At 36.8% G+C, this 26,491-nt stretch overlaps 2 protein-coding genes across 12 annotated transcripts in view; one reads left to right on the top strand and one right to left on the bottom strand.

Moving 5' to 3' along the window:
- LOC147843097 (uncharacterized) overlaps positions 1–26,491 on the top strand; it is a 552,330-nt gene that overhangs the window by 191,621 nt on the left and 334,218 nt on the right. The gene's annotated exons all lie outside the window — the stretch shown is intronic.
- serpinh2 (serine (or cysteine) peptidase inhibitor, clade H, member 2) overlaps positions 1–26,491 on the bottom strand; it is a 38,749-nt gene that overhangs the window by 2,108 nt on the left and 10,150 nt on the right. For 4 of the 11 annotated variants that reach the window (XM_087259414.1, XM_087259416.1, XM_087259417.1 and 1 more), the window contains exons 3-5: positions 19,834–19,926; positions 17,804–18,036; positions 7,088–7,961 (exon numbers count right to left, since the gene is read on the bottom strand). In XM_087259414.1, the coding sequence (XP_087115540.1) occupies positions 7,857–7,961; positions 17,804–18,036; positions 19,834–19,926 (431 nt within the window). In that variant the 3' untranslated portion in view covers positions 7,088–7,856. 11 annotated transcript variants of the gene reach the window in all.

Below are 26,491 nucleotides of genomic sequence, written 5' to 3'. Positions count from 1 at the left end.
ACAAGACAAACGAACATGCTCCAAATGACTAAAGGTTTAGATCAAGTATGCATACAAAAACAAAGAATAGCTCAAATATGAGCCAATTGATAGTTTTCAGTTACATTTAATGTGCAGAGGCTGGTGGATAATAAATTCATGGTCCGTAATTGCAGCTAAACTGTGATCTCCATATAAATGCAGCACAGAACAATCATATTTGTCATCTGTTACAAGCTACGACTATTTGGATACATCGACAAAACAGAGATATGATCACAAACTGTACCTTTTGTGCACTTGTGATCTATATAATGCACCTAGAATCTATTTTTCAGTGATTTAAAACTCCTCATGCACTGTCAGATCTACAAATAGGCTTATTCCTTAGTGTTTCAGTCATTATTGATGGCAGTATAGCTTGTGTCTGTTATATTTGGTGTCAGATTCTATTGCTTAGATTAATATTTGCTGGAAGGACAAATCTATTCATTCACTTCTGCTATTTATACTTTGACTGCATTTCCATAAATACTTTAAAGGTGCTTTATGTAAGTTTTTGACTCTTCTAAAGCATACAAATATAATAAAATGTTTGCAGATTTTTAAGAAACATGCTAAGTGAACATTTTTGTTTATTTGAAAAACAATGCTGACGTCAGATAATCTGCTTTGAAAATGTGCATTACGTGCTGGAATGTCTGTCTTCGTTTTGGTCATTTAATCACCCACTGCCAGTTCAGTCAATTATATTTCAGTGCCCCAGGTTGCCTTGGTGGAGACCTGTGCATTTCATTTATTCAGTCATGAAAGCTCTCAAAGTGTGCGTCCGTGACTGAAATGCAAAAAGTGGACAGTAGCTGACTCCGAAATAAGACGCAGATACAGAGTTCCACATGAGGTGGTTATTAATTAGCAAATAATATAAATATTATGAACGTAAACATTAGGCGAGCAGGTTACATTGTAACTCCGTGTGCAAACAACATGCAACAGTACAAGACGAGAATTGCAGTGATAAGGAATTAGGCTGTTTGGACCAAACAAAACACAACAGAAATTTAAATACAGCCATTCAGAAGCACAGAATAGTGCACTTTCTCCACTCCAACTAAACGGTAAGGTTCATAATCTATTTAGTACATATTAAACCTCTTTTAACATTATTAAATGCACATGCTGAATCACTGATATGTGTTGGTTTACACTGAGTCACAGTTCTAAAGTTCAATTTCAAATGGTTTATTTTATTTTCATGATCTGAGGTGAACTATCTGCTGCTGCTTTCAGTAGTATGGCAATAAATGTCATGTAAAATGGCATTCAAACCCACATTATTAGCATTTAATACTGAATAAAGCACATGAGGTGTACCTGAGGTGATAATTGTTGTTGTTCAGCTGCAAGCTTTTTATAAAATATAAATTACAAGTGTTGGTTAGGACAAAAACTCATTTTAATATGGAAAATATTCCTGCTATCGCTTGCTATTGCTTTTATACAAGAACGCAGTTTAAATCAGCTTGATAGTTAGGCACACTTCTGTGGATGTCGTCAATCTGGAAACCTGCACTTGTGTATGTAGTACCAGGCATAGTTCAACCACTGGGTGTTAAACGTACATACTGCACCTTTAATTGCACTTTACCTGCAAATAAAAAAAGAAACTGTATAAAAAACAAACAAACAAACAAACGTATTGACAGATATAGGTACTGTAGCTTGTTATGCGTCAATGATGCTACCATTGAGCACAAATCCATACATTTCTCCTTTCTGTTAGTTCTTTTTCTGAAGGAATTCTGCAGAAGAATAGCCCAGGCATTTCTCACATCAGTTAGTAATGATATATCGTATTGCACAAATATTTTTTTTTTTTTTTTGGAAAAAAAAAGTAACTCAGCCCATGACTAGGTAGACATTAGGAGATAGTAATGTTTCGCCCACCAGGAGGGCGCTCCCCAAATTGGGCGTCGACACCTGAAAACTATCAGTAGAACCCTTACAAGAATCAACCATCCATGGACTTTTCAGTGAAAACACAAACACACACACACCTACACACAAACCAAACACAAACACACACCATTCCTCTTTAGACAGGTAGAGTAGACAAATGAAAGCACAACATAAAGAGTGTCACTGTAAATCAATAGTGATTCAGAAAATCTGGTTGTCTCCCCTCTTCATTGTCTTGGCTTTATTTTAAAGGCATGACAGATGCCCTTGTTGGCAGTGCGGGCGGTACAAGGCATGCGACAGGAGCTGAAGACGGTGGCCGAGGGAGAGCTGCTTATGAATAATTTAAAAAAAGATCTCTCTGACCTCGGCCCGCTTTTGTTTTCCTTTCAGATATGAATTTGGCAGAAAGATGCTCTCTGACAGGTAGTTTATATTCCCCCTGGATGAGATCCTGGATAAACGACAGTTACCCAAATCGGAGAGGGAGAGAGAACGCGAGAGAGATGGTGGAATGAGGAAGAGGAGATAATAAGTGAACTGCTCCTGGAAGATTGAGAGACACCCAACGTATTTGTGAAAGCCGAAACCGAATGGCAAGTGCTTTAACTGAATGATTAAGCACTCTCACCTAAATGACTATTGTAATTAAAACAAAGCGTATGCACAGTCTATCTTGTTTTGAAAATGATGCAAGCTCACTGGGAATAGCTAGGTTGGCATGCTATCTGGGTTTGAGTAAAATTCTAGCCAACTGACTGTAGAAATGACTACAAATCATTATTTCAATTCAAACTTATTCCTCTTTACCTGACAGGACATTCAAATTAAAGGTCTTCAGATTTTTTTGTTCCAGACGTCAATTCTTATACCTGGGCTCAGGGTATTGTCCTATATTGAGTACTTATCCAATACCTGGATGTGTATTTGTATAGCAATTAGCCTTGTGTGAATTGATCAAATTATTTTATGGTGTGTTTCAGACTTATTCCCTAATGAAACATAAACAAATACATTGAGAGAACTAGAGTGTTTTTATTATCAGACATATATTTAAAAATAAAAATTATTTACTGTTCTACAATGAAAAAGAACTTCAAATGCAACCATAAATCTAACGGTGTAAACTGAAAAAAGGTCGTTGTACAGTCTAATTGTATAAAAATTGCATCAAATGAACCTAGGAATCCAGAAACTATTTTTAAACAAAAGTATAAAAAAACATTCAACAGCAACTTATGCTAAAAATGTTGATAATAAAACTGATTGTTCGTACAACATACATCAAGTTTACATGAAATGTGTTCATGCATTTTCTTAGATTACTTAGGGAGCGATTTTTCAGAAATTATTTTTTTGACAGTGGCTGGTAATCCAAAATAATGAACATATACATACATACATACATACATACATACATACATACATGATGATTAGACATTTAAAAAAGGGAGCGATTGGTCCGTGTTTTAAATTTCTGCCCAGAGAGGTCATGTTTTGATCCTCAGTTGGTCTCACGCAATCATGTGATGCGATTCCGCAGATCAGAGTTCACCAAGCTTGAACTTTCCAACAGAGCGAAATGCAAAACTTGTTGCACGAGCTTGTGTTTCCGGTCTGACGCATTCACGTGCGTATGAATGAAAGTCTATGGGGAGAAAAGTGCAGTGTGACCGCAGCTTCAGAGTCGTGGTAGCTTTTGGCAACACAGCACTAATTCTTGCTTTTGCATTCTCTGCAAAAATATGCATTTAACTCACTATAAGAAACTTTACAAGTTAGGGATGCTCAAAATAATCGATTAACCGTTAACCGAAAGGGTGCGTTTGTGACCGATTAATGTTATCAGTTAAACGATTAAAATTATTATTTTATATATTTTTAGTTTGGCTGCATAAGGGGCCGATTGAATGCGCCTTTGCGTTAAGAGGGGCATCTTTTGCACGCAGCTCATCCCAGAGCAGCAGTTTGTGTTGTCAAGACAACTACAGAGAACTATTAAAGAGCTTGGTTTCCGCTACATTCATTCTTCCATGGCGGGGAACAAAATGCATCCCGCCACGGCTACATACCCATTCAAAACATTCAGTTATTGTTGTTGTTGTTTTTAATAGCGGATTATAATTGCACCAAAACGTATTAAAAGGTAAGTGGATAATAACAGCGCAAACTTTTTTGTAACCGTATAGTGCTGTGCGCTGTGTGTTTAATCCTTTGGGGTTACGTGCTGACTGACTGACTGACTGACTGACAGGTGCGTGATGCGTGAGCCCAGCAAACACGCAGAAGCTTTCAGTTAAGATGAACAGTTTCTATAGTTATACTTTATTTAAAGATAAAGTATGACTCTGTATATCTCTGTAATCACTCTATCTAGTTGGAGTTTATAGCCGTTTCGCTTTACTTCAGGACGCATTAATGCCGCTCTGAAGGTCTAATCGCTGTTTTAAGTTATCCAGAGCTGGATGAATGTACAAATCCTGAATATCACAATATTATTAAATATTACAATTGTAACAACACAGACAGCAACACTTTTGCACAATCGATACCCAGCTGATTCAGTCGTTTCATAAGAGGACCGCGCTTTCTTCTCTTCTTTTGTCTTTGTCAACATAAAGGCAGTGAGGTGCGCCTCGCGTTTTTGGAATGAAAAAAAGCACGTTAGCTGTGGTCGGCCACTTTTTTAACTGCAAGCCATACTTAACTTTGCGGGACGATAACATATAACCCGTGCCTACAGACACATTTGCCAAAGAAGCAAAATGGAAGAAGAATATTGCTGTTTGAAACAGACGTGTTGATGCCAAAAAAAGCGCTGATGTTGACCTGGATCTGCGTCATAAACGCAAAAAATAGGCTTTACCTTTTATTTTACAGCTTATAAAGCATGTATGTACATTAATGCAATATCATATTTAAACAACAAAACTGTTTACAAAAAGTCAACATATGTGCGCTTGTTGTTGTCTTTTCTCTGCAGCGCGCGCACTTGAACCGCGAGGGAGAGAAAGGTAACCATACATCAGGACATATTCTTTGAAATAATGATTTCTATTAAAAATGTAAAAAGGTTTTGTGATTATAATAATAACAGCGGGGCATTAAATAAATGCATATTATCCGTGGAGCGGGCAATTTGAGGAAGTCAGCTATTTTTATTTGACGGAAGAAAAAAAACATATGATTGGAAAAAAAAACAGCCTATGCCGGTTATTAAAAAGAATCAGTCAGTGTTTTCGTTTAGTAATATAAATTATTTAAGTGAAAATAATTTAGGGCAGTCCTATGTAGTTTATTCTGTTCTTCTGTGCTAAACACTGCAGGTGCGTGAAAATGCTCTGTTGTTGTGTTCTGTTATTAATATGCTAGCCTTAAAAAATAAATCAGTATTTTAAAATGCAATATTTAATTTGTCGGACACAAAACAGTCACGTCAATTTGTTTAATATAAAATTAATAGTAATCTGACCAGTTAACCGTTAATAACCGATTAATGAGCGGCGGTTGTCGGTTAGCAAAATTAACCGAAATGAGCATCCCTATTACAAGTACATGTCAACTTACACTAACCCTAACACCAACCTAACAGCCTACTTATAATCTAATGAGAATTAGTTGGCATGTAGATGCAATGTAACTTAAATTCAACAAACGGACCATCAAAATAAAGTGTGAACCAATCAATAAACTATAAACGTTGCATTGATATGTATAGTAAGACTTCTTGTGAATACAGTCAGAGCTGAAGGGATTGAACACATTCACAATAGATCATTCATATAATATAGCTTTTAGTTTGTTTTTTTCACTGCATTGCGTTTTACATTGCTTTACTATGCAAGTACGCATCGTTTTGCAGAGTTTCATGCATCACAGGGTAGTCATCTCAAATGTCATTTAAATGTAGGTTTGGAAAGAAGTTTTTTTTTTTTTTTTCAAATTCAAACATTCAAACAGTCATTCAAGACACTGGCCTTGCATGTCTAAAAACCTGGAGGTGTTGCAAATCTAGTCACAGAGTGTACAGATCTATTTTTCAAAAAGGACTCGAGCAATTCTGCATCCTGTTTTATACCTTAATTCAAATCCTCCAATTAAAATGCATTCTATATTCAATTCTGGATGGGTGCGCGACCCTGGTGCTGGAACTGTGATTTGAATCCGAGGTTTTTAAAGGGGAAAGGGGCGGAAAACAAGAGAAATGTGGACAGAGAGGTTGATAATGAGGAAGAGAGGTGGGAGAGGCTGTCACCTCACTAGCACTGCAGTTCGCTCTCTCCCCCTCTCAACAATCTCAGCACACACCTGCACTAATGCACTTCTATTGTCCTCATCCATTATTCTCCTTCCCCTACCCCTTTCCTCCGTCACTTCATCACTGCCTCATCCTGTCGGCCGCTCAGCCACCTCTGTGGCATCCACATCCCTCATCTGACCATCCGCCGCTTGTTTAATTCCACTCTTGCCTGCTCCCGTGTGCTCTCTGTCTTTTTCTTGCTCTGATCCAAATGTCCAGGCTTGTATCTTAGCATGTATTCATGTCCCGGAGAGTGACAATCTCTCTTCCTCTCTGTCTCCCGAGGCATTCTCACCCTCTCTCACGGCTGTATGTCCTTGATATAGAGGATGACACCACATCGAGTGCATTTATTTTCCCTTAATTAATTCTCTGTGTTGTCTCCAAGGGTTTTTCCTTGCACCACTCCAGCTTTCCCGCTGCATCTTTGATATTTCCCGGCACTATAAAGGCAGATCCGCTCCTGGGCCGCATAGCCTTGACCCGAAGCAGCTTGTTGCCACTGCTGTGACATGGCGCTGTGTGTTACTACGACAACGCTGTCTCCGGCAATTAGAGTCACATGCAACATTAGCAGACATCTCCCAGCCTGCATTGTGACAGGCTCTATAAATAGCACGCCTCTTTCTTTGTCTCGCTCCGTCTCGCTTTCTCCTTGGGATGGAGGCACCCCTTGAGATGTGCAGATTTGCTGAGGTCACTTCATTTTTAAAAACAATCAGCGTTTAAATGTTCAGTCGTCCTGGAAGGGTTCACCCTATAAGCCCCACGGACTCCGATGGTCAAAAAATGCTCATTTTGCATATTCACTTACACGCAAGATTTTCCGAGATGTCACCCAGCCATTAGTTTTGAGTCATTGGAAGCTAGTGAAGCTTGGCCTCGCTCCTACGAAATCCCACGCAGCTCCCAGGACACCCCCCTCCAGGTAAACCTTCCCCGGGTGCAGCGAGCCCCAAATGAATTAATGACACATTTACGGAGAGGAGACGTGCCCAGCAGGCATTAGGATTGAGTGATGGGTCTGCAGATGAGTACAGTAGTTTCTGCACTGGAAGCAGATGAAAGGAGGCTAATAAATATCATGTAGTAATATGGCACACAGACTCCTAACTAATGCAGTAAATGTGATGGGCAGATGGAGGAAAAAAGAGAAAGCGAGAGAGATGGAGCGAGGAGGAGGGCTGTGTAAACATGGTTCAGCTCTAATGCTGCTCATTGGGTGGAAATGGAGCGTCTCTGTTTTCTTCTCTTCTCACTCTCTCTTCCTGTCTGATTCTTTCTCAAGCTAAAGTTTTCCAAATGCAGCTCTATTTTTTTTTTTGGAGCAAACTCTGCAGTGTTATACTGTAGCATAATTCAAGCGCCTACATCAATAAACACAACTATAAAAACAGAGCTCATGAATAACGCAGTAGAAGCAACAGCCCTGGAGCTGGCTGCATGTTGTATTTTCTATAGAGTGATGGTGCATGGGAACTTTAGGGGTGGAGATGGCCCACTGGTGGCACCCAGAGCTTTCAGTAACTCCAACTGTTTTATTTAGCTTTGCAGCATCACGCAGTCAGTTTGGATTTCAGAAAATGTCTTGGGCATTATTCACTGGCAGAGTTCTTTATCACTGTCTTATGTCTAATTTACATTCTCTCTCCTCTTCGCTGTCTTCCCCTTTTTCTTCATGCTCAGTATTCTTCTTTTTGTTTATCCTTTGCATCACATCCTTCTATAAAAAAACAAAAACTTCACGCCGTTTATCAGCTTCCTGGAAAAATCATAAGAACTCTGTGAGAAGCACAAACCTGCTGGTTCACAGTGCGGTGTTGACAAATATGAAATGCATATATTAAATTGAAAGAATTGTAGTGTGACAGTAACATTTATTCTTTTGCAGACAAATGTTAATGCAAAAGGAAATGTTGAGGTTGGAAAAATAAGAATCATCGGTAATGCTTTAATTTGTTGGTCCATTTGAGTATTAGTAGACTGTCTGCTTATTATCTGTTGATACTGCTCATTCAACAGACATTTAACTGACTAGAAGAAACTTTGCAAGTACATGTCAACTTACACTAATCCTAACCCCAACCTAACAGTCTACTTATAATCTAATGAGAATTAGTTGGCATAAAGATGCAATGTAACAAATTCAACAAACGGACCATCAAATTAAAGTGTAACCGAATCTTCTCTTAATCCAAATTGGTTAAATAGTAACAATAATAGTAAAACAGTTTAGAAGTGATTTATTTAAAAAAGAAAACAAGTTAAAGGATTGTTCAACCTAAAAGTTTGGTCATCATTTACTCACACTCAAGTCCTTTCAAACCCATACCATTCGACATTCATCTTCACAACTCAAATACCAAGAACATGATATATTAAATCAAATCTGATAGCTTTCTGCCTGCGCTGGCCCTTCAAAATAGTTTTGCTTCAGTAGACTTGGATTAAATCAGTCAATTAATATGGATTTTTGAAAACACTTTTTAGCAATGTTCTGAAATGAGGTTTTGAGAAAATAAAGACCATGAATGGAGGAACAGAAATCTTTCAGATTTAATAAAAATATCCCTTGTGCTTTGAAAATTAATTCCGTAAGGATTTGTAATGGCATGTTAGTAAATGCTGACAATTTAATTCTAAACTCTATAACCTACAATCACATTGCAAATTCCACAACAAACTATTAAAAGACTAAATACTGAGCTTCAGTACAAAACACACAGTGGCAGTGGTTTAAAGTCATCAGAGTGACCAGGGGTCCATTCTTCGAACATGGACTACTCAAATAGCTGGATTTGGTTATTGATGATTTGACACAATCCAAGATTGTTTTGAGAGTTGATGTCAGGCTTATTTCGTATAAACAGGAATAGATAGGGTCATTTCAAGCAAAGGTTATACTGAGTACTAAGTATGTACCGAATGCTGATACCGAATGCTGATATTTTTATATGTTTATATACATATAAATAAAAAATTGCTGATCATGATTTTGAGGATCGATAGATCTGTCCTTCACAACACATGCAACGATCTCAGATAAGTTCATCTAGACATTTTGGTCTAATTCGCAAACCTGTTTGAAGAACTAAGTTAGCCAAAGATCAGTTATCAAGATTAAAGGATCCAGGATCTGTCAAATCGTCCTAAATCATTTAAGCAAGGTACAAAAAACAGACCCTAGTTTCTAAATGAACCTTTTTTTTTTTTTATGAGCAGGTGGTATAGTAAATTAAAAACCATTTAAATGAGTGGAAGCAGTTACAGAACGCCTCCCCCAGGGGGAGCCTACAACTTTAGAGAAAAGATACACTCAAAGCTAAGTTGACAGAGGGAGACAAGCAGCCATCAGAACACTGCTACAGAAAGAGCTCTTATAATTGAAATCTGACATTTCGTTTTTATTTCAATTATTTATTTTGTGTTAAACTATATATATATGAACAAAAAAAGATGAACAAAAGCTTTAAGTAATAAGAATATATATATATATATATATATATATATATATATATATATATATATATATATATATATATATATATATATATATATAAATAAATAAATAAATAAATATATATATATTCTTATTACTTAAAGCTTTTGTTCATCTTCAAAAACAGGAATGAAGATATTTTTAATTAACCCTAGGAGATGTTTACTTTGATCTGTTCTTCATATATGTCTTGAAAATAATATGAAGGGAAAAAACAAAGCTAAACTGATGCTGTTGATCATGTAAAGCGATAATATCTCTTCAGACAGCTTGCATTAAACTATTTGATCCATATGGATATCTTTTTGAACCTTTTGAAGTGTCAAATTGTTGGCCTAACCAAACAGAAATCTCATTAAATCATTCTTTGGTAATGTTACAAAGATGAATTCAAGTTTAAAGGGGTTTGTAATGACATGAGGGTGATGTTTTTTTGGGTTGTGGGGGGGTCATTATTAATCAGTGGTCAATCAATTATTTAATTGCATTTTTTATATAAAAATTACTAATTAAATTTGATGTATAAATATGTTGTTTATTTTAATTTTTTAAATTATTTTCAGTTCGCTGACTACTAAAATGATCTCATCATTTGGCAGGCTGACAGATGATAACTGTAAAAAAAAAAAAAAAAATCTGAAAAGCACTAGAACAGTCCTTAATGAAATTAGCAGAATACACTTTAATGGTTTGCGTGAAATATTTATGACACAATAAAAAAAAAGAAATCACTCGATATTAACAACCACGGTGAAAGGTTGTCACAAGACGATCTTACACTCCCAAATACATGATAAACAAGAAATTCGATTATGAATAAGCACTTTATCGCAGCATGCTACTGCTCTCCCAAACACTTGTTTAAACACGACAGGCTTTTCCCAAGTCCTGGCATACAAACCACATCCACTTCATGACCTCATCAATGAGTGTGTGTATGTTAGCTTGACTCCCTCTGTCTCTCTGGCACACACAGAGAACTGTGCAATCCAATTACAGCCACACTGGCATCCACAGGCCTTGGCACCGTAAGTGTGTGTGTGTGTATATGTGTGTGAGCGTTTTCTGTGTAGCCCTGCGTCAGACTCTTAAGGTCAGTGTGTCTGGCTGTGTGTGTTTGCCAGGCATCAGGCAGACGGTGACCCCTCGACCCCTCGTGCTCGTTATGGAGTCCAGACTCAATCTCTTGTTAGCGGCTATCGCCTGGCACTAACCGCTCCTGAGCTCCGGCCTCACCACCAGAGCGGATATTTTTATCCGGCTCTTGCCCTTTCCTCATTCTCTCTCTCTCTCTCCAGCACTCAACCCCATTCCACCTCCCTCACAGCCACTCACCTCTCCAGCTACACGTCAGTCCAATTTGGGTCATCCTGCCCTAAAGCCAGGCCCCTATAGCCACGCAGCATGGCTACATTAGCGCATAGACAGGCGCGCGGATTGGAAATCAGGATAATGGCAGCTCCTCCCGAGACTAAAGACGTCCATGCGAGAGCCTGACAGAAGGCCTAGAGCAACCCACGAGTGACAGAGCGGCCATGTTGGAGGCTGAGTCTCTGAGGCGAGATGATGGATAAAAAGTGGAAATGCTATTAACGCCTTGAGATGGAGGTTGTGTTTGCTCACTTCGACCGGATCGAGAGAGAGAGAGAGAGGGAAGCGGCACTCAGCGCGCCTCTTCTGTCACTGCCCATATAAAAGTGGAGGAATCAAGTGTCTCTGACCTACGGTGATATTTCTTCAGATACTACACGAGAAAGAACGTGTATGTGTGTGTGTGGTAGAAAAAAAAGGAAAAGCCAGAGCATGAAAGAGCAGAGAAACAGAGAGCAGAAAGATGTGGAGAGCGAGAGAGCAGCAGGAGAGCTTGTCAGAGAAGTAATACAGCTCTATTCATGTCATGCAGCCGTGGCAGGACTTTTCGGCCTCTTTCCGCACGCTGGGGCATCACTTATATGAACACAGCAAGTCCAAAAAAAGGGAGTCATGTCTGGGCTGTCGGTGGGTTTCTTTTAAAGCGAGCTTCTAGGTCTCTCTTGGGCATCCTTACCGCTCATGTTAATGTCAAAATCTTGTTCTTCTGAGCCGCGCCACGTCTGCAGACATGGCATGCTGGCGCTTCTATTTCTCACCCAGCATTACAAGATTTTAACAAAACGTTAGGCCTCACTACAGTGACCATTCGCTTTTCCACACGCCCTGGGAACGCTTGTGCCCTGTTTGACCTGTCTAGTTCTACAACTGTCAATTTTGTTGTACCTTTTTCTACTCTCTGTCCGTCTTTTAACCTCTACTTTTCTAAATCCATAGCCTTTCCTGCCACCGGACTCTTCCTGACACATTTGTCTTGACATCTGCTGTCTACCTTGAGGATAAGACTAACCTTGTGGTTAAGATGGTTTTGTCATCTGCCTGCAGCATTACTCTAGGATGGAAACCCTATTGCAAGGGGGTTTCAAAAGAGGCTCTGGGGACTCCTTGGGGCAACAAGGCAGGCCTTAAAATCAATTAAGAGACAAGAAAAAAAATGAATCCTTAAACTAAATTTTAGAGCGGTCAAATCTAAAATAAAATGTAAAAAAATATATATTAAATGCATGTACAATTATATATTATTTAGTTTTTAATTAACACAGGCACACACATATATGTGTATGTGCATATGTGTGTACATGCATATGTATGTACATACATGCATGTACACTACCAGTCAAAAGTCTCGGGTCATTTTTATTTTTTCTTCATGCTTTTTTTTTTTAAAGAGAATTATTCTGTTCATCTAGGTGGCATTTATTAAATGTTAAAAAACAATTGTTAAATTGTTAAACATTTATTAAAATTTTAAATAACTGCTTTCTTATTGTACGTATCTTCAAATGAAATTATTACTCAAGCCAATATTGCTTTTATCACTATTACCATTAATAAGAAGAATAAGAATAAGAAGAAGAAGAAGAAGAAGAAGAAGAAGAAGAAGAATTTAAAAATGTATAATTTCATTAAATTATAAAGTTTATTTTAAAAAAATTAAAAATCTTACTGACCCCAAACTTTTGACCGGTACTGTTTGTTTGTATGCATGTCTGTATGTATGTATGCATGTATGTTTATACATGTATATATATATGCATTTCTAAAGAATCATGTCACAGGAATTATAATAAATCACAGGAATAAATAACATTTTAAACTGTTATTTTAAATATATAAAAAAATCTGACTGCTCTAAACGTTTTACTCATTTAAAATTACTTTAACAATTTGACATTACATTTTTGGGAAAAATCTCTTCTGTCTGAAATCAAAAATGTAAAAAGTCAAAGGCCATTTTAAATTCTGGCAGCTATTTGTACTGTAAATCACAGGGTCACCTGGTTTCAATTGTTTTAGATGTACAAAACACTCTTTTATACTGTTTAATATTACAATTTTCTACACCACCTAACACAAGTCTTGTGGCTTATACAAGTTTTAGAAACAACAAATAATAACTTGACTTCTAGTTGATCGTTCGGTATTAGAAGAGGCTTAAATGAAAGGCAAAGGCCTCTAGATTATGCTTATTTTACCAAAATAAAATATGAACATACCTTGATTTTCACTTATTTAATTAGGACAGTAAGGTCTGACTTTGCTTAGACAAAAGTCTTGTCACTGAACAGAAATAATGTACAGTATAGAATATAAAGTTATGGTGCAGAGGAAAAATAATTAATATTGTGTCTGACTCCCATGAGCTTGGAGGACTGCAACCATACATCTCTGCAATGACTCAAATAACTTACTAATAAATTCATCTGGAATGGCAAAGAAAGTGTTCTCAATAATGTTAATATCTGGTGACGGGGCTGGCCAATCCTTGGCCTTGATATTCTTTGCTTTCAGGAACTTGGATGTGGAGGCTGAAGTATGAGAAGGAGCGCTATCGCAGGCTGTTGATGTTGCCATCCATTCAATAAATCTCTTGCATGCATACATTCTGAATGTAATTCCCAAACCATGATTTTTCCTACACAAAACCTGACTGATTTCTCAATGTTTTGTCCATGCGGGTTCCAATAGGTCTTCTGCAGTATCTGTTATGATGGAGAAGCAGTTCAACAGATGATTCATCTGAAAAATCTACCTTCTGCCACTTTTTCAAATGATCAACTAGAAGTCAAGTTATTATTTGTTGCTCTTACAACTTTGATCGATGACAAGACCTTTCTCAAGTACTTTATTTCTTATGTTATTATTTTAATCACATTTACATAGTCATAAACACGTGTATAGTGTAAATAATTTGACTGTTTACTGAACTTCATTGCTCTAAAAATGTTTACGAACAGCAGTATCATTAAGGTGGATATACACACTAATAACTCTGCCATATCTGCGTGAGTTGTTGGGATATTCAGTTTCCCTAATCATAATCATGTACTTTTAGTGTTTCCCTTTATTTCCACATAACAGTAAGGTGGATCCATAAATTTAATTATCTAAGCTACAGGACTATCAGTGCGTCAAAGTACGGAGAGAAAGAAAGAGTAGCTTTTGATCACAGAAGAGGTCAAGAAGGACACAAATGAGTCCAATTAATATTTCACAGGTAGCAGAGGACAGAAAAAGTGAAAGAGAATGAGAGTGTGACCAAAAAAAAGAAACGAGTGTAAGAGAAGAAAAGAGAAGACGAGCTACAGGGACTCTGACCAGCAAGAAATGAGTGCGAATGAAAGGGCAGGTGCAAAGATTGAGGTGGTGGATGAAGTGATGAATAAAGAAAGGGAGACCAAAGATGAGTGGGAGGAACCAGCCGACTCCGGGCAGGAGATGGATGAGCTGAGGTCAGACGTGGAGAGAGGGAGGCCAGAGAGAGAAAAGACGAAGAAGAACAGCCAACAAGACAGGAAAGACTGGAGAAAACCGAAGAGAGGGAGGAGAGACGAGGAGAGCCAGCAGATGTCACAAAATCATTCATCAGCCTCCAAAACACTTCACCTCCACCATCCACCAGAAGAGCTCTACGAAGGCGTACTTGACATTTCCACCCACCGCGAGAAACCAAAAGAATCCAAATGCGCTTTACCCACGAGCCAATCGTACCAGACACGCTTTCATCCACTGAACTCAACAGCCCAAACAAGCACGCCACAGTCACTGTCACTTGTCAAGTCCAAATCCAGATCTGTTCAGCAGTGCAGACAGAACCATCTGTGCTCTTCTGAAACTCCTCTGTCACTCTCTGCTGTCTGAGTCCAGGCTGCTTCCTGTGGCCGAGCTGCTGAAGAGACTCTTGCTGAGCTTCTAAGCCAGCATGGCTTCACTCTGAGGGGCTTCTGAGCCACTGCTTCATGCCTCTGCCCAGGCCTTGATGGAGCATGTATGTTTGGGATGCCAGGAGAGTCATTAACGTGTATAGAAAACACTTATAGAGATCATGGGCAAGCAATTGTTGGATGACTTTCGAAAGTGTGAGTGTGGCAGGGTTGGAAATTAATTTATAATTAATTAATTAATTAATTTATTTATTTATTTATTAATTTATTTATTTTATTAAGTCATTTTAACATTTTTTTAACATTATTGGTGTTGATACAGTCGCTGTTGTTACATATTTTTTAGAAACAGTGAAATTTCTTCAAGATTTATTAGAGAATGAAATGTTCCAATTTTTTTTTTTGAATAAGGTTAGTGTGTGTATGTAACATTAATTTGTTTTTGAACCTCATACTACATTACTCTTTGAACAGTACTGTGAGTCTGTATAAAAGGGATAGATCAGGGGTTCATTTTCAAAAACCATCGTTAGCCAACCAAGGTCGCAAGTTCCATCGTTATATAGTTCCTTGATTTAGTGTTTCCCAAATCCATCGTTCCAACAAAAATTCGCAAACTGCATCGCAAACTTTTATGCTTGTAACTACACATACCGTATAGAGCTGTAGTTAAGCATAGTTTCTGGTTGTGTTCTATTCCCAGTTATCCCCCCTATGCCCTATTCATTTAGAACATTTAAACTCGGAATGATTAAAAAAACATCTCAAGTCATCTCTCTTAGGTATAAATTGCTTTCAAAGTATTTTTACAGATTTAGTGAACTTCATATTGACAATTGCACTCCCTTCGTAGTGCCCTAGGAAAAAATGTACGACACTTTAATTGCAGCCATGGCTCATGATGAAACCTATAGGTGACCTATTATTTAAAAGCAGAATTTATGTCACGTCTCCAAAGTTTGTGAAAACAAAAATATAAAGCATACATTAATGGTTTTAATTTATGGTAGGTTATTAATTCAGAAATATGTCTGTAGCCTACTGTATACGACATGGTGCTTGTGGTTAGAACATTTGTGCAGTGGATTGAATGTGTAACAGTTGTAAAAGTAGACTTTTCAAAAAACCTAAAATAAAAATAAATAAACAACATCCTACTTAATAATATTAAAATAATAATAACAATGATGATAATAATAATAATTATTATTATTAATATTTTTTGTAAATTACAACCATAAACAATTTAATTTATATATATGAGAGTGTTAGCTAAGTAGGTTTATGTTTCTGTGGCAGGTCGTCGGTTGTGGAACAAGTTGCCCCTAGAGATTAGAAGGGCTCCATCATTATCTATTTTCAAATCACTTCCTAAAACGTACCTTTTTTTAGCTTGGCTTTTTAAGATTATTTTAATAGTTTGTTCAACCGCAAATTTTTTATTTATTTTTACAGACGTTTCTCTTGCCTTATTTCTATGTTTTTATATTCTGTCTTTTTATTTTTACCTTGTCTTATGTACAGCACTTTGGTCAATCTGTGACTGCTTTTAAATGTGCTTTATAAATAAATGAATATGAACTTGAACTTGTTTTAGCATAGAATATGGTATATTCTCAATATTATTTGTAAAGGAAACACTGGCCCTATACAGTATGAACCATTTACATATGTTCCAGTTAATATAGAAAATGAGTGCATGTTTTTACTAAAACTAATATTAGATTTTTTTAATGTGTGTGTGTACAACAATATAATTTTATATAAATAATTATGGTCATTTTCTCTAAAGAAGTTGTTACTCCGCCCCGTTTAGAGCGTCATTATGAAGGTTTTACGTCATAACCAACATAGTTCAGATGATGGATCTGGCGAAAGAGAAACTACAGTTTTGGGGAAACACTCATCACTACATCGTTCATTCCCCAAACGATGAATCATACTATGATAGTTCAGCCACGAGTTATGTCGTTGTTTGGGAAACGCACCCCAGAACTGTAATTATACAAATCACATGGCAGATCACAAATCGCATTAAATGAGGAACCTATACCATATACAGTATAGGGACCTGAATATGTTGAACTCTTTGCACCCAAGGAACCTTATTCAATATGACCAATTTTAGAACAATATTCAGGACTTGCTACAACCTTGTTAAGAGTTCCAGTTTTAATTACCCAAACTATGTTAGTTAACAACTTTTTTATACTGTTGCAAAAGTATGATGGGCATGTTTTTATTATGCATGTACCTGTGGATGTTTAAATTAAACCTAAATAATACAAATAATATATTTTTTGCATGTTTTAATACTAATTTGAATTCACCTCAAGTAAAACAGGGCTTTGTCTCTGAAAAGCAGGCTTCCCAAACCTCTCTGTGACCTGCATTCTCACAGGGCAACAAAGCAACAAGCTCAAACTGCTGAGGTTCAAAAAAAGAACAGCACAAGAAAGCAAGAAATCTCTTACAGTGGACAACTGAAGAATGTTTTGAAGAATAAAGACCATAGCTCAGTGTCCTAAGACACATAAAACTGCGTTCCAAACTCTGACTGCAATTCCACCGCAAACACAATTTCCATTAAAAGGAAAATAGCTTTCCTTCTGAATGAGAATAATCTATGACCTATGCTTGCTTCTCATTATGCTAATGTCATATCTGGATATCTTCCATTAGCTTTCTAAATGAGTCTTATCTGCATTGTATGTTAAGAATATTTATCTATAACCAAATGTTTTGAAATTGCATTTCGCACACTCATAACAACCTTGTAGGAAGTGATATGAGCGATGTTTAGTATATTACCTGCAGATTGACCACGCTGCTCATCTTGGTTCTCGGGAGGGATAATGCCATACTTGTGGAGTTGAGTTTCCCAAACCACTTCTCCAGTCGATCCAGGGTCAGCAGACGGTCCAGCCGAGCCAAACTCTCCACATGAAAGGGCAAAAGCAGCACAATACTGGCTTTCCCTTCCCACAGGCCTAGTTCCAAAACCTGCACCATGTTCTCCATGTCCTCGTAATGACGGTACACACCTAGGATACAAGCATTTAGCATGGGGAGTCTTAGTGTGCATTTAGTCTGAGTGCTCAGAATCGGGCACAGCGGTTCAGTTGGCCAGCCCTGGCCCAGTTGGAGGTGTGCCAGAGTGCGGTTCGGTTGGGCTTTGACGTAGTACGCTTGTACTCATTCTTACTTTTCAAGGAACATGAACTGGCATAGTTTATTAAAGACGCAAACCCCTCGCTGCATGTCAGCTGCAGCTTCAGGAAACCTCCTAATATGTGCAGCACAATAACTTTTATGATAATTTATGAGCGTCAAAAGTGGTGGATCTGTTCAGCAAAATATTTGACTGCGTCTCACAGCATCCCAACAACTATACGTAAAGCAATGTCCACTCTTTAGAAGGCAAAATGCAGTGAGTGCATGCCGTTGGGGGAGGGGGAATAATAACGTTTTGGCACGGTTGAAGGCAATCGTGCCTAGTAAGAGTTCGCCCTTAAAAGGTTAGTTAATTTTGTTCACAGGAGATGCAAGTTATTTATTTCCAACTTTGACATGGAAATTTTAATTTATTTGATTTGCTAAATTAATTCTCTATTTCTAAAATAAACTTGATTTTTAAAATAAAACTAAAATGTGTCCTTTTTTTCACAAGATGTCTTAATTTGCTTCCTTGATTATTTATTTATTTATGCTTTAATGTCATATCAATAGCATTAGCTATATGCATGGCAAAAACTATACTAAATGTACAATATATAACATACAATCATATCAGTTTCTTAACAAACATACAATGTACAACAAAAAAACATTCAAACAGCAACAACACTGAAAAGAGCCATACTCATACACTCTTGCATTGTCACACATACAATACAGCCAATTTAGCTTATTCAATCCTACACATGGATTCACTTCATTTCATTTGCCATTTCTCATTAATATACAGATTTTTAACAGGTTTAACATCAGGCACGGGAATTTTACATTCTGTTATCTTTAACTGTAGGGTTCCTTCAGTTATTTTGATATCACAAAGATTAGAAATAAGCTCCTTTATTATATCAAGATGTCTCGTTTTAATAGTTGCGTATATTTACAGTACAAATCATCAATAACATAATGAACTATGAGGGGTAAAAAAAGTTTTTAAAAAATCTACATTGAAAATAAAATAATCATTCAATTATCAAAATCTAGGAAAAGTATTTAATTAATCCAGATTTTAATTTTAGGCTATATCACCCAGCCCTACTTTAAATGAGTCGGGAACATTGATGTCTAAGGAGGATGAGGGAGCTCTCTGATTTCACCTAAAATATCTTTATGTAGGACAAATGGGTTCCTACAGGTTTCATCAAGTCAAATTTAAGACTTTTTAAGACCTTTTTAACATCATTTTATGACCATAATTTATGAAACTTCAGACTTACACAAGGCTAAATGCTAAAGATTTTTTAATGGCCAAGTTAAAACCTTAAAAAACATTAAAAACAATTGTTATTGTAAGGAAGATAATTAAACCATATTAATAAGTAAATGGAGTTAATAAATAAACATTTCTTAAAACATTTATTGAAATATATTGTCAGTGATTGGATGGGTGTTAGCACAGGTGTAGCTTTACATGGACATAGGAAAATTATGACCCATTAAGACTTTTTAAGACCCAGCTGAATGAAGATCTCAGGGGTTTGGAACAACAAGAGGGTGAGTAATTAATAAAATTATTTTAATTTTTGGGTGAACTAACACTTTAAGGCATATTTCTGCATTGAGTAAATTTACCTTTAGATGCAAATGTTAATGATAAATGGGCATACCTGATCTGTGCATCATGGGAACTTTAGTGTATTTGGTTCCTAGGAAGCTGCGCACATCTTGGTTTTCATGGTAAAAGCCTCGATCCCACAATCCTGAAACAAAAAGATCCATTAAAACAAATACAGAGAGTGAATGGATGATAACAGAATAGACATCATGATTATCCAACAAGAATTTTGACATCTTGATAAACTATTGGAGTACCATCATTTTACAGTACTCATCCTACAGCTACTGTAGCTCTACGTTGAGGCCTTGATGAGTCAAACCATACAAAGGAATATCACAGACACCACACCAGAACAAGAGCGAAAGATAAAAGAAAGGCAAGAGGAGGGGTGCAGGGGAGGCAGAGGCATAGGACGTATTATTACAGCCCATTACACCCATTAAATTCACTGACAAAGATGAGATTCGATAAAGAGACTATTAGCAGTATTACAGTCACATGTTCTTTTCCACACTCTTTTCACCTTATTGGATTAGTCAAGGGGAAGATAAAGAATGAGAAAGAAAGAGAGAGAGCAAAAAAAGCAGAATCAAGTCATATCAAATACTAAAGATGATTGTGAGACAATATGGGGTTAAGCCAGGCCGAGATATTGTATTTCGCTGCACCAGAAGAACTAAAATTGCTCTTCAAGAGAAGAGAAAAGACGAAAGCATTGAGACATTCAATGACCTCTACAACTCAATTTGAACGGTGTCACGTTATTTAGACCTACAAGTCTATGGACAGTTAAGTCACACTTAATATGTATATCATGGTGTCGGGTACAAAATGTGTATCATTTGCAAAAAAGACCTTAAATTACTTCACTTTTTACATTTTTGATTACTTTTTAAAAATTTACTTGTAATAACTTCATCCAATTATTTTTTTATGAATGTTTTCTTTTATTAATGTTTGTCTTAAGTGTGAGGTATGATGCCATGGTTTCCGCTACATTCATTCTTCCATAGCTGAGCGCCACACCAAAATTTGTCCCGCCACGGCTACATTAGAACTTTTCATTCAAAACATTGTCGTGTTTTTTTTATTTTTTTATAGCGGGTGATAATCGCACCAAAACGTAATTAAATGTAAGTGAATTTTAACAGCTTAAACTTTTCCGTTACCGTAGTAGTGCTGTGCGTCATTTGTTTAACCCTTTAAGGTTACGTGCTGACTGACTGACAGGTTTGTGATGCGTGAGGCCAACAAACACGGCAATACAGCCGTGTTCACTATTTTACTTCAGGATGCATTAATATCGCTCTGTATGTCTATTGGAGACATTCATAAATACTTCTAGCAAATCTAATAAATGTTGGAGACATACTTGTTACATAAACACACTCAATTGTACTTTAGCTTCGTTTATTTGAGAGCGCACAAGAACATCTGCGCTTGAGCAGGGTATATTTGAGGGGACGTGCAATGAGTTTTGTGCACGAGCAGAGGAAATCGGTGCTCAAGCAAAGAGATTCACATGCACTTAGGCTATTACATAAATGCGATCTTGAGTTGTAATACTGCACTCACAAGTCCCAACACTTGTCATTTAAATAACGGCACAGGTAGTTGATAGATCTGTGTAAAAAAAAACCTGCCGCCACAGCTGGAAAAAATCCTAGAGGAAACATTGGATACAGTGTATGTGTTGTAAATCTAGTACGCTGCAGAACAAATCGGTCCAAAAGGAAACAATAAAGTTTACAGTAATAGTAACAGTTATTTTAAGTCAGGCTGCACAATACTGGAATACTCACAAACAATGCAATATTCTGTTTTTGTGCAATATGTATTGCAATATGAATTATATTTCACTTTTGTGCCAAATTCATTATTTCAAAATGGTTGGGGTGATTTTAAATAGGAGTAAATCTGCATAAATTATTATAAACTATTTCAAATTAACTTTAAACAAGATTTGTGAGGAAAAAAATCCCCAATTTTTCTGATAAAGTCTTTTTGGAAGTTAGACACACGCACTTAAAAATGACAAACTTAAGTAATGTGACATTTGGCAGCCTTCACTATTGGCTACATATGCTATTGTTTTTTGTGCAAAACTGCTTTAAACTCACTTGATATGTTTTGCACAAAAAATCTAAATGCAAATTATAAACTTTAAATTCACAATATTTGAACTGCCATTAATCTACAAGCTTCTGGTCAACGATAACCTATACTTGACATTGAAAATCCTGCAGTGAGACTATTGAGGATGTGCACATTGCAATATCAATGCTTAAACGATGTAATGTGCAGCCCTAGTTTAAAATCACACTAAGGGAGTAAGCACTAACAAACTTTTCAGATTTTTTTAAGTGCACAACTGGTAAGAATTGTAATTTAAGCAATTTTTAAACACAGAAGGTTTCCAGTGTATACTGCTCTATTATACTTTATAAGAATTCAGAAAAATGTATCATGGGTTTCATGAAAAGAATTGGGTTGAACAACAGTTTTCAAATAATAAGAAGCGTGTTTAAGTGCCAACTCATCAAATAAGAATAATTTCTAAAGGATCACGTGACAAAGAAAATTGGAGTTTTGAGTTATGCAAAACTATTTTGTGCTATAATTGCCGGAAAAGTGTGTTTTCTTTTTCTTTTTTCAATTAAAATAGAGACAAATTTTCTTAAACTCATGTTGAAAAATGTGTTCGAAAAATCTTCTCTCCACTCATCACCAAAGAATCTAAATTCCACAGGAAGGTGAATAATTTAGTCTTCAACTGTAGGTGCACTGTGGTCATTAAGGGATGGTCAAGTACAGAGAAATAACCCCAGGTAGTCTGTGGAGTTTAATCGGTACTAATGGGTCTAAAGTGTGTCCAGAATATGTTCCCTACACCAAGAGCCCCCTCTTGAATTGCTCGTTGTGTTTCATGGCTGTTTATGCCAAATTCTGAACATACCATCCACATGTTACAGCAGAAATTCGACTTTTTTTATTGTCCAATTTTGGTAAGACTTAGCAAACTGTGGTCTCAGTTTCCTTCTTTTAGAAGAGAAAAGAGGTGTCCTGTGCGGTCCTCTGCTATTGTACAGTAGCTCATCTGCTTCAAGGTTTGGTGTGTTGTGTGTTCAGAAAAACTCTTAAGCGGAGCTTGGTTAAAATTAGTGGTTATTTTATTTGCCTTTAAAATGGCTTAAACCAGTCTGGCCATTCTCCTTTGACCTCTGACATCAACATGATTTACATGTAAAATCAGCAAATAAGAATAATCATGTGACAGAGAAAATTGGAATCAAATTTAGCTTTGGAAAACCTTGCAGCATTCTGATTTTATGCAATATGTTGCCTGAAAAATGGGTTTCATTTCTATTTTTCTTCAATAAAATGCATAAATGTAATAATTTATTATCTAATGCAAAGACATCTTTATTTAAAAAGTGACAAAACGCCTTTTGGGGCCTATTATATATTCTGGATCTCTAGTTTTTCACTTCCCCATCAACGTCAGCTGATTAGACTCGTGTATTTATAGCAGCAGTTTATCCAGGCCTCCGTTCTGCTGTGCCTTAAAAAGGAATGCGCCACCCAAGAGGAAATTTCCATAATCACCTTTAAACACTCCTTGTCCCAAAACCACTGCTTTCAGCATTAAACATCCTCCCCCTGAGGAATTCAAAACATATTCCTTACATATAATTACGAATACCGTTAACAAAGCCAGAAAATAAACAAAACAAAAAAGGAGGAGAAACTTGGGTAGAATTCCTCGTGTTGAAAAAGACAAGGAGTTTCGTTTTATAAACCCGAGACAAGTCGCTTGACTGTCGTTTATTATGAGAAACACCTGATCCTGTATAAGGAAAGCAAACCTCTCCGTTAGGCCCCATGCCAAGCTTTGCATGAGCCTCAACGGTATGCTAGCAGTTCCCTTTGAGCTTGTGAACGCAAGCCAAGAGCCAGAGCAGTTGGATTTCAATAATTATACAGAGGGATGAAATTTGATCAGTCTAAAAGTTCAAAACACATGGCATGGTATCTGTCAGTTATTACGGGGTGGCAAAGCTCTTGGAACTGCGAGCATTAAAAGGGGAATTCTGCCATGCGAGTTTCTGAAATGCCACACAAGGATTCTTGTCACTGCGGTCTTGGCTGGCAATCAAAAGAAAGAAAACATCCTGGGAGATTCTGTAACTGAAAGAGAGAAACAGAATGACCCAGCGAGCAATCACAAGAGAGAGACACTCATACCTTCTTCATTAATTACAGAGCCTAAAAACAATGCGACTATTGTGCGCTTTTGCATCTTGAAGCCTCTCTCAAGCCCATTTTCAGTAATAGATGAGCCATAAACAATAAAGCTAAAACGCTCTGAATTAAAGCACTTTCATCTTCTCTTGCCAGATCCTTTGGTGCTGGGAACAGGGCTGCTGTTTGGAGGTGAAGTGGGTATGTGCCTGTTTTGTGGTTTGCTGTTCTTTTGGGTTTGCTGTATAGAGCACAAAGGCTGAGGTAATGAGCTAGTGTGGTGTCTGCCACCAAGCCACACCCCGAATGAACCCACAATTGGCTTTCTTTGTCTCCCTCTCTCTCCCCCATTGACCATTTCTCTAAAATTCTCTTATCTTTCACTTCTGTCCTCCTTTCGCTTTGCACCTGTGGCTCTCCATTTGCCCCCTGCTATGAGCTCCAATGCAGCTCTCCATGGTGTACCTGGAATTAGGAACTGTACACATCTACCAAAGCAGTGTAGCCAGTTCTATGGGACCAGTCATTCGACACAGGGAAATAAATCCAATCTAATATATACAAAGGGTTTCAACAAGAGGCTGGAAACGTTACTTCTAGACCTGCTGGTCCATGTTGACATGACAGATTTGTCAGCTGCACACCCATATAATTCAAATCAACTTTTCCACAGCATTCCAAAGGCGCTCTATTGGATTGGTGACCATAGAGGCCAATAAGAGTGTAGTGAACTTATTTAAGAACTTAAGTTCAAGAAAGAGTTTGGGATGATATGCTGGAAGTTGCCAGAATGGCTAGATTCTTTTAGTAGGGCTGGAATAAAAGTAATTATTCAAAAAATTGCAAGAAAAAAAAAATACTAGGTTCAATATTATTATTAATTATTATTATTAAAAACAAGAAATTAGGGACTTTAAGAGTTTTCTAAAACTATTATGTATGTTGAAAAGTGTGTTGGAAATGATTATGGAAATATTTGAAAAAGAATGATATTTTTAGAGAAAGGTGAATAACTTGGTCTTCAGATTAGGTGCACTATGTTCATTAAGGGATGGTCAAGTTTAGAGAAATAAACCAGGAAGTCCGCAAGCTTTAAATCATGGTCAATTGGTATTAATGGGTCAAAAGTGTGCCCAGAGTATATTTTCCCCACACGAGAGCCTCATCTTGAATTCTGAACATACCATCCATCCGAATGTTGCAGCAGAAATTCAACAACTTTATTTCAGTTTTTTATTGTCCAATTTTGGTGAGACTTTTGGAGAAAATGGTGGTCTCAGTTTGCTTCTTTTAGCTGAGAAGAGAGGCACACGGTGTGGTCTTCTGCTATTGTAGCTCATCTGCTTCAAGGTTCGGTGTGTTGTCTGTTCAAAGTTACTCTTGTGTGGTGTTTGGCTGAAATTAGTGGTAATTTGATTTGCTTCCTGGTGTACAGGGCTCGAAATTGCGACTTTTTTTTAATCTATGCGACCTCATAATATATATGTGATCATTTGTGCGACTGTATATATTGGTTGTAGTGCAAGTTTGAGCAAGAGGAACTTTTAGCATTGAACTAAATGATTTATTATAATTTTAGGTTTATGTTTTGTACAAGAAATATTACTTGTTTATTAAATTGACATGCATATTGCATTTATGCAAGCCATAAATTTATTCTTCATAATATAACAGTAGTAGTTTTTATAGCAGATACTCGCATGATAATGAGAAATGTAACTCATTGTTATTAGCTTATTATTGTCATCATTAATATTTTATAATTATTCGACATTCATTTTGGAATTATTGTGCAAATATTAATAAGTTATCACATTATTAGTTAGATAGTTGTTTCTGGTTTCTGATTGATGTTGTCTTTAAATACAATAAATCCATTAATAATTAAACTCATTAATTTTTGGTGGGTGCTTCTAAATTTTTGAAGTTGGGAGCACTGGTGCTACCAAGTAAAAAAGTAAATTTCATGCCCTGGTATAAGTCAAAATAACTCCACATTTGCATAAACATTGAACGTACAGTATCTATCGTACGTTAGGGGGGAATTTAAGACATTTTCAGGACACATTTTTGATTCTAGGAGAATAGAGAACACTGCCCTCAGATCAGCACCAAGAGTCCACAAATGACCCATCACAGAGGCAATGAAAAAGCTTCGGACAAGTTAATATTGCACTGGCGACTAAATGAATTACTATAGAACCCTGAAGCGGTGCGACTACTGACTGCCTTTGAATTATAAATCCAAACTCTGAATTCAATTTTCATAATCTCATTCACAAAGCCCAATCTATTGTCTGATCTAATTTGTATATTTCATCGGCTGAATTAATGAACTTCCACCGACTCGCGCTTCTTGCTTGAGAACATGGGGGGAAAAATTATGTAATTAAGTCAAAACATAAAACAAAAGAAATTAATTAGATTGCTTATCAACCTAAAATCAATCCAAACTTTATTTCCTG

This window comes from Danio rerio, chromosome 7 (assembly GCF_052040795.2).
Source record: "Danio rerio strain M-AB ecotype USA chromosome 7, GRCz13ab, whole genome shotgun sequence".
In the NCBI taxonomy this organism is placed as follows: Eukaryota; Metazoa; Chordata; class Actinopteri; order Cypriniformes; family Danionidae; genus Danio; species Danio rerio.
Note: the sequence above shows the minus strand (reverse complement) of the source record. Positions and strands in the feature narration are given on the sequence as shown.